Raw genomic sequence first — 9,663 nt, 5'->3', positions numbered from 1 at the left:
AAAAAAAAAAAAAAGAAATTGAATGATTTTTCAATGTACATTCAGTAACTTCTCAACCTCAAGAAAAATATTAGTAGATTCAGACTAACGTTGGAGCTAAAAATCTTTCTTTTTCTGTTCTTGTTTTACTTCTACTTATTTTGTACTTTGTCATTTCAAAGCTAGAAAAATTACCAGTACTTGTAGTTTTCTCTCCTTCTTTATTTCCAGGAGTTATGGAAGGGGTAGTGGTGGAAGAAGTCTCTGATGAAGCCCTCATCTCTGGATAGACTTTACATTGTGAGATCCCTGGTAAAAAAGCTACAAAACAAAATAGAAAAGATGAAATGACAATTTTAGGAGAAAACTTTATCCTGCCTTTGATTTTACCTGATCAAACTCTACCCAGCTGATAGTAAACTTCTAATTATGGTCCTATTAACCTCTCTGTCCATAGGTTTAGGGTGTGGGCACAATATTATACCAAGAGTAAATGAGGATAGAGATACTAATAAGAGATATGGATTAAATCCCCATAGGACTTTTGACTATCATAGGATCAGAGTGAAGGAGTGGACCATATCTTGTTTCCCTATCATTCTTTAGGTCATAATAATAATAAAGATGGAGGGCGGAAAAACTATTGAGGTTTCCTTCTTTAAAAAGAGATGGCTCCAAAGTCCAAGGAAGAACGTGAAATATCACAATTAGCCTTCATGACTTTTGCAAGTGTGTCTAGTAGAATCTAAGTCAACTACTCTGAGAGGGCACTGGGGGAAGCAGGAGGAGCTGGAAGAAGGAAAAGCCACCCAGCTTCATGCACTCCTTGATTGCATTCATTCAGCATTTTTTTTTTAACACAAGGTCTCCTTCTGTCACCCAGGTTGGAGTGCAGTGGCATGATTTCGGCTCACTGCAACCTCCGCCTCCCGGGTTCAAGTGATTCTCATGCCTTAGCCTCCCACGTAACTGGGAATACAGGTGCGCTCCACCATACCCGGCTAATTTTTGTATTTTTTGGTAGAGATGAGGTTTCACCATGTTGGCCAGGCTTTCTCAAACTCCTGACCTCAAGTGATCCACCCACCTCAGCCTCCCAAAGTGCTGGGATTACAGGTGTGAGCCACTGTGCCTGGCCTAGCTTTGCCTTCAAAGGATCTCTGGGGCTGCTGTGTTGGGAATGGGCTAGGGGTGGGCAAGGGTAGAAGTAGGGTAACCTGTTAGGAGGCCGTTGCAAAAGTCCAGTAGGTGATGTGATTCACACCAGCAGTGGAAATGATGGGAGGTCGAAGGTGTCTAGCTGGAGTCTGGAAATAACCTCACTTGTCTCCGGAATTGACCTAATCCAATTCAGATAGTGTGGTTCCTGTTCTATTTTTAGTAGTCTCATGTCATTACTTATTAAATTAAGGTCTGTAAGTTCTACTTGACTTTGCTAAATTACTCTTCCATGTCTTAAGTCCAGGGAAAATGATAGTTCTTTGGCTCAGAGACCAGTGGCCATAATAGACACCATACATGAAATTATAGGGAAAGAAGTAATCCCTGATTCCAGTTTAATCAGGAAGACAGTGTTGGCAGAGATTGGCAGAGGCAGACATAAAGTCAACATGTTCAAAAGAAAAAACAAGAACATTTTCAGCATAGTGCTAGTCAGTTCTTTGAAGTGATAATTTATCTGTTTTAGATAAACAAATCTCGGATGCCGGCCGGGCTAAGTCTCCAGTGGCATAGCGCACAGCGCTCACCCGACTTGTCTCAGAGCCCTGAAGTCCGCCCAAGTTTTGAGTCTAGCCATAAATGAGGTTGTATCAGAGTAAGATGGATGGTAGCGTTGATTGTGATTGTGGTGAGCTGGAGCCACCTGATCACTAACAAAAGACATTTGTTAACCAACAGCCACCAGGGCTTCCTGTTGAAATACATAGCAACAAAGGAAGAAAAGAAGCAAAACGAAAATAGTGCTTACCAGCACCTTAGAACGGTGCTGCTCAGGACCAGTCCAACACTGAATATATCTGCACTATGAGGAGAATGTTCATAGAAGCCTATTGTGTGCATATTTATTCACATTTTTGTTAAATGTTAAATCATTTAGCACAGTAATCTGAGTGCATAGTATGTCATTACATTCCGTTTGAGTTTCTTGAGTGTTTTCTTTAAATGTCTGCAGAGTTGCTGCCCCTTTCTTGAACCATGAGTACTGCAATCTTTTTAATTCTCAATATGAGTAGAGCTTTTTGAGCATTAAATCTAAGGGGAACTCAACAGGCCTGTTTGGCATATGCAATGTACATCAAGAAACCATCTTGCTGTGGAAACATAATTATTTTTCTTCTCCTTTTTGAAAGATCTTTCCTTTTGATAACAGTTTTCTTCCTTGTTTTCACAAGTTCAACAATTTGAAAGAAAAAGGCAATAGTAAGGGTTTCAAACTGACAGAGAAATTTGAAAGTCTCATGAACATTCATGGTTTTGATCTGGGTTCTAGGTATGTGGACTTAAAACCATTGAGTTGTGGAGGCAATGGCTTGGTTTTTTCTGCTGTAGAAAATGACTGTGACAAAAGAATAGCCATCAAGAAAATTGTACTTACTGATCCCCAGAGTGGCAAACATGCTGTACCTGAAATCAAAATTGTTAGAAGACTTGATCATGATAACATTGTGAAAGTGTTTCAAATTCTTGGTCCCAGTGGAAGCCAATTAACAGACGATGTGGGCTCTCTTACAGAGCTGAACATTTTTACATTGTTCAGGAGTACATGGAGACAGACTTGGCTAATGTGCTGGAGCAGGGCCCTTTACTGAAAGAACATGCCAGGCTTTTCATGTATCAGTTGCTACGGGGGCTCAAGTATATTCACTCTGCAAATGTACTGCACAGAGATCTCAAACCAGCTAATCTTTTCATTGATACTGAAGACTTGGTGCTAAAGATAGGTGACTTTGGTCTTACACGGATTATGGATCCTCATTATCCCCATAAGGGTCATCTTTCTGAAGGATTGGTTACTAAATGGTACAGATCTTCACGTCTTTTACTTTCTCCTAATAATTACACGAAAGCCATTGACATGTGGGCAGCAGGCTGCATCTTTGCTGAAATGCTGACTGGTAAAACCCTTTTTGCAGGTGCACATGAACTTGAACAGATGCAGCTGATTTTAGAATCTATTCCTGTTGTACATGAGGAAGATCGTCAAGAGCTTCTCAGCGTAATTCCAGTTTACATTAGAAATGACATGACTGAGCCACACAAACCTTTAACTCAGCTGCTTCCAGGAATTAGTAGAGAAGCACTGGATTTCCTGGAACGAATTTTGACATTTAGCCCCATGGATGGGTTAACAGCAGAAGCAGTGCTCTCCCATCCTTCGTGAGCATATATTCTTTTCCATTGAATGAGCCAATTTCAAGCCATCCTTTTCATACTGAAGATGTATGAAGTTGATGATATTCAGCTTATGGATGAAACTCACAGCCACATTTATAACTGGGAAAGGTACCATGATTGTCAGTTTTCAGAGCATGATTGGCCTATACATAACAACTTTGATATTGATGAAGTTCAGCTTGATCCAAGAGCTTTGTCTGATGTCACCGATGAAGAGGAAGTACAAGTTGATCCCCGAAAATATTTGGATGGAGATCGGGAAAAGTATCTGGAAGATCCTGCTTTTGATACCAATTGCTCTACTGAGCCTTGTTGGCAGTACCCAGATCATCATGAAAACAAATACTGTTATCTGGAGTGTAGCCATACTTGTAACTACAAAACTAGGTCATCATCATATTTAGATAACTTAGTTTGGAGAGAGAGTGAAGTTAACCATTACTATGAACCCAAGCTTATTATAGATCTTTACAACTGGAAAGAACAAAGCAAAGAAAAATCTGATAAGAAAGGCAAATCAAAATGTGAAAGGAATGGATTGGTTAAAGCCCAGATAGCACTAGAGGAAGCATCACAGCAACTGGCCAGAAAAGGGAAAAGAATCAGGGATTTGATTTTGATTCCTTTATTGCAGGAACTGTTCAACTTAGTTCCCAACATGAGCCTACTGATGTTGATAAATTAAATGACTTGAATAGCTTAGTGTCCCAACTAGAGTTGAAAAGTTTGATATCAAAGTCAGTAAGCCAAGAAAAACAGGAAAAAGGAATGGCAAATTTGGCTCAATTGGAAGACATACCAATCTTCTTGGGACAGTTTGTGAGTGGTGGGGAGGACTGTTTTTTCATAAATCAGTTTTGTGAGGTAAGGAAGGATGAACAACTTGAGAAGGAAAACACTTACACTAGTTACCTGGACAAGTTCTTTAGCAGGAAAGAAGATACTGAAATGCTAGAAATGGAGCCCATAGAGGATAGGAAGCTTGGGGAGAGAGAGAGGAAATGAGGAAGGATTTCTGAACAACAGTGGGGAGTTCCTCTTTAACAAGCAGCTCGAGTCCATAGGCATCCCGCAGTTTCACAGTCCAGTTGGGTCACCACTCAAGTCCATACAGGCCACCTTAACACCTTCTGCTATGAAATCTTCCCCTCGAATTCCTCACAAAAACATACAGCAGCATTCTGAAACATCTGAACTAAAACACTTAGCAGACATTTATCTTTGTATTCTTCATGAAATGTGTTTTGTCTTTTATTACTACTAGTGTTTAATTCATTTTTTACTTGAATCAGATGGTGTCATTTAGTAAGGATTTTATTAGTTCTTGGTTTTTAAAATCCAGGCCTTCTTTTTCTACTTGTGAGATAGTTTTCATTTTAACTGGCATGTCATTCGCACACAAAAATAAAGACTAGAGCAAAATAATGCAACACAGGAGGAGACAAAAACAATGCACTAAGACAAGTAAAGAACATTCTCTCATAGAGCAATGATCTGTTTTACAGGAAACAAATCTTGCCTTGAAATTTACACAGTGAGACTGCACATAATTGCATGAAAATATCTATTTTTTCCTAAGACATTTTTCATTCATGAGTATTTTCAAGTTTTTCATACTGTACACATTTCTTAAAACACATGATACCAGCAGCAACTGAAAATGAATGCTGAATTTGGTACACGTGTTATCTACCTCAAGGTAACAAAAGTATGTGGCAAAACATATACCATCCATAGTGCTTCACAATATGCACTTCTATTTAGCCAGCATTTATTGTAGTAAACTATTCTTTTTTTTTTTTTTTTTGAGACGGAGTCTTGCTCTGTTGCCAGGCTGGAGTGCAGTGACACAGTCTTGGCTCACTGCAACCTCCGCCTCCTGGGTTCAAGCAATTCTTAAGCCTCAGCCTCCCAAGTAGCTGGGACCACAAGCGAGTACCACTACACCCAGCTAATTTTTGTATTTTTAGTAGAGATGGGGTTTCACCAGTTGGCCAGGATGGTCTTGATCTCTTGACCTTGTGATCTGCCTGCCTCGGCCTCCCAAAGTACTGGGATTGCAGGTGTGAGCCACCGCGCCTGGCGGTAAACTATTCTTATTAAGACTCATTCACTGTTTATAAAGGTTCTGGTATGCATTCTTTATAGTGAAGTGTTAATACATCACATCTTATTTCTTTTAGCAAATCAGTATATTTTCTGTATTTAATTATAAAAATTAACTTAGTTTTTAAAATTTACTTGCAAATACACTTGTTCCATTTGGCACTATGGTTTGTTGCCTGCCTAGCTGAATATATTATGTCAGCTTATCCCAAGGCTGTCCACATACTTAATTTACGTAAGTGTTCATTTTAAGTAACGTGCTCACTGTGTATAGGAATTTGTATTTTGGAGGTGCTTGATCTATCTCCAAAGAAAAATTAATTAGGAGTTACTTTATTATAAAATGCTCCTGGAAGTCTTAATTGTGTGTCTTTTATAAAAAAAAAAACACGAATGTTAGACTTGTGTGCATGGAAGTAATTAAGGTACATCGTTGTAGTTTAAAAGTTGTACATAATAAGACATTTTGTTTTTACTGTATGTTTTTACTGAATGATCTATTCCCCATCCCAAAACGAGCATGAATAAAATTAGATTAAATGTAGCATGTGGCATCGCAGTCTCTTAGAATTTGTTTCATCTATTTTATTTTATTGAATACTGTCAGTATCTTCGGTTATCTTGTTTGAAGAAAAAGGATAAATAAAGCATGGCCAGCAAAATAAATAAATAAACAAACAAATCTCAGCCAGGCACGTTGGCTCATGCCCTAACACTTTGGGAGGCCGAGGCAGGTGGATCACAAGGTCAGGAGTTCGAGACCAGCCTGGCCAATATGGTGAAACCCCATCTCTACTAAAAATACAAACAAACAAACAAAAATTAGCTCATGGTGGCACGCACCTGTAATCTCAGCTACACGGGAGGCTGAGGCAGGAGAATCGCTTGAACCTGGGAGGTGGAAGTTGCAGTGAGCAGAGAGGGCCACTGCACTCCAGCCTAGGTGACGGAGCAAGACTATCTCAAAAATAAAAAATAAAAAAATAGGCCAGGCACAGTGGCTCATGTCTGTAATCCCAGCACTTTGGGAGGCCGAGGCAGGTGGATCACCTGAAGTCGGGAATTCAAGACCAGCCTGACCAACATGGAGAAACCCTGTCTCTACTAAAAATACAAAACTTGCCGGGCATGGTGGTGCATGCCTGTAATCCCAGCTACTTGGAAGCTGAGGCAAGACAATCGCTTGAACCTGGGAGCAGAGGTTGTGGTGAGCCAAGATTGCGCCATTGCACTCCAGCATGGGCAGCAAGAGCATAACTCCGTCTCATAAAATAATAAAATAAAATTTAAAAATAAAAATAATCTCACTTTGGACAAGTCACCACAAGCTCTCTGTGTTTTGTTTCTTTTATCTGTAAGATGATAATAGTAAAATAATACTTGTCTACCTATTTCAGGGGTGTTGTGAAGATCAGAAACAAATAAAAATGAGAAAGCACGTGTGAAAACACTTTGCAAACTGAATGATATTATGATTGAAAGAGGAGGAAAAAGATGACCTAATGAATCATCTTTCTCCACCAGAACAAAATTTTGAAGTATTGATAATAGTGGTCTTTTCCTTGTCCAAATTTCATAAATAATAACACATAGTTGCCATTGGCCATTTGCTACATTCCATGTTGACCCATATGTTCTGATGACCATTTGTGTTGCAGAGCATTCTCATCCTTACAGTTTCAAATTTCTATTTTACTTGAGGATGTTTTCATGAACTTTCTTGTGACTGTTTCCAAGACATCCTCCTATGCAGACTGGTCTCATCCATACTGTGGTAACTTCAGAGGGCATCTCTTTTATAACAAGTTTGACCATTTACCTAATTTTTATTTCTACCCTGTTTGAGGTCTGTCGAATCCTGGTACTCAGTGGAGATTTAATTTCAGAATAGGAAGTTTCAAACTTGTAGAAGGGATTATATTTCAAAAGTTCACTCATAAATTGGTTGTTTTGGGTCAAGTGAGGTGGCTCACACCTGTAATCCCAGCACTTTGGGAGGCCAAGGCGGGCATATCATTTGAGGGAGGAGCTTGAGACCAGCCTGGCCAACATGGCAAAACCCCACCTCTACTAAACATACAAAAAATTGGCCTGGCATGGTGGTGCAGGCCTGTAATCCCAGCTACTCAGGATGTTGAGGCACCAGAATTGCTTGAACCTGGGAGTCAGAGGTTGCAGTGAGCTGAGGTTGCACCACTGTACTCCAGCCTGGGTGACAAAGAGAGACTCGGTCTTAAATAAATCAATCGATAAATAGATTTGGGATTCATTCTTAAGGTTTCACAAAAATGTGTGTTATGAATAATGATTCATTCCCCAAACTAAACTACAAATATCAGTTTGATCTTTGCATAGCTCAAATAGTACAGAGTATTAAATTTTAGATGTGGGAACCAACTGCTATGTTATGAAGGAAGGAAGACGTTTCTTTTTCTCTAGGAGGCTAACCAAAGGCAAAGTTTCAAATTAGGTCAGGTTGATCTTTGGCATCTCTCCTCCCCCTTAACCTCTCAGTTTTCCTTGTCCCAATTTCTAAGAGCTAATGTCCTTAATTGCCCCAGGTCGCACAATGCCTAGCACTATATTCACTCCACTCTGAGTGTTTCAAACTTTAAAATGACTTAAGTCCAGTATTCCCCATCTCAGCTGCTGTGGACAGCAGGGTGTCACATGTTAAGAGGAAAAGCAATTTGATTGAATTAATTTGCATTAATGTTGAAAGCTCAAAACCCTGCCAGAGGCTTTTGAGTTTGTTTTTTGTTTGTTTGTTTGTTTGTTTTGAGACTGAGTCTGGCTCTGTCTCCCAGACTGGAATGCAGTGGTATGATCTTGGCTCACTACAACCTCCTCCTCCAGGGCTCAAGGGATTCTCCTGCCTCAGCCTCCCGAGTAGCTGGGATTACAGGTGTGTGCCTCCATGCCTGGCTAGTTTTTGCATTTTTAGTAGAAATGGGGTTTCGCCATGTTGGCCAGGCTGGTCTTGAACTTAGGACCTTGTGATCCACCCACCTCGGCCTCCCAAAGTGCTGGGGTTACAGGAGTAAGCCACTGCACCAGGCACTTTTGAGTTTTTCAGAGTTTTTCAGGCTGGTTGCAGTGGCTCATGCCTCTAATTGCAGCACTTTGAGAGGCCGAGGTGAGTGGATCACCTGAGGTCAGGAGTTCAAGACCAGCCTGGCCAAAGTGGTGAAACCTCATCTCTACTAAAAATACAAAAATTAGCCGGGTGAGGTGGTGGGCCCCTGTAATCCCAGCTACTCGGGAGGCTGAGGCAGGATAATTACTTGAACCCGGAAGGTGAAACTCCATCTCAAAAAAAAAAAAGTTTTTCTTCTCATAATTTTTCAATGTGGAATTTTAGAAAGTATCATAAAGTGAGTGAAATATTCAGGTCATGTTAGCATATATAATTTACTGTACCCAGGTCACATCCTGAGAGCCTATCCACTTATTTCCCAGCTTTAGTCTAGTTTTTAAAGTTTTTTTTTTTCCCATTATTCTGCTTGTGAGTCCCCAGTTTCTCTAAAAATGTCAAGTTTTATTTTATTTTTCCAGTAATGTAGCAATAGCATCTAGGGGATTGCCAGTTTATAAAGAGGAACTGCCTACACCAATCTATTGATCAGAAACCTTATGACAAAATGAATGGGTGAGAGAAGGAAAGAAAGGCAGAAGCAGAGAAACTTCAGGTTGAGGTGAAGAACCACTGCCCAGCAGCTGTGGGGGAATAGGCATTCTCACACCGTGTGGATAGGTATGCACAATGGAACCAAACTCTAGAGAGGGTAATTAAACAATAACTATCAAACCTTTGATGCAGCAATCCTGCTCCTTGGAATTTATCTTATTGATAAATTGCAGGTACCCAAAAAGAATATATATAGATTCTGAATGCTAGGGAAAGAGGGCGAAAGAATTTATTAAAAGAATAAAGGAAAACGGGCACGGTGGCTCACACCTGTAATCCCAGCACTTTGGGAGGCCAAGGTGGGCGGATCACCTGACATCAGAAGTTCAAAACCAGTTGGACCAACATGGAGAAACCCCATCTCTACTAAAAGTACAAAATTAGCTGGGCATGGTGGCACATGCCTGTAATCCCAGCACTTTGGGAGGCCGAGGCGGGTGGATCACGAGGTCAAGAGATTGAGACCATCCTGGTCAACATGGTGAAACCCCATC

General features: G+C 40.3%; 3 protein-coding genes across 8 annotated transcripts in view; 2 read left to right on the top strand and 1 right to left on the bottom strand.

Annotated features, from left to right (window-relative positions):
- ACACA (acetyl-CoA carboxylase alpha) overlaps window positions 1-9,663 on the top strand; it is a 324,534-nt gene that overhangs the window by 25,492 nt on the left and 289,379 nt on the right. The window lies entirely within an intron of this gene.
- The window catches only part of CUNH17orf78 (chromosome unknown C17orf78 homolog), a 21,967-nt gene that overhangs the window by 6,651 nt on the left and 5,653 nt on the right, over window positions 1-9,663 (bottom strand). Inside the window, exon 4 of the mRNA XM_037742498.1 lies at window positions 175-300. Coding sequence (XP_037598426.1) covers window positions 175-300 — 126 coding nt within the window. The remainder of the gene's footprint in view (window positions 1-174; window positions 301-9,663) is intronic.
- On the top strand, window positions 1,682-3,751 carry LOC108312114 (mitogen-activated protein kinase 6-like). Its single transcript, XM_037742439.1, is given in 3 exon segments — window positions 1,682-1,750; window positions 2,373-2,721; window positions 2,724-3,751. Coding segments are annotated over 3 exon segments (1,056 nt in total). The 3' UTR covers window positions 3,362-3,751.

The sequence above is a fragment of the Cebus imitator genome, unplaced genomic scaffold (assembly GCF_001604975.1).
Source record: "Cebus imitator isolate Cc_AM_T3 unplaced genomic scaffold, Cebus_imitator-1.0 Scaffold121, whole genome shotgun sequence".
Taxonomy (NCBI): domain Eukaryota; kingdom Metazoa; phylum Chordata; class Mammalia; order Primates; family Cebidae; genus Cebus; species Cebus imitator.
This window is presented reverse-complemented; position numbering and strand designations above follow the sequence as displayed.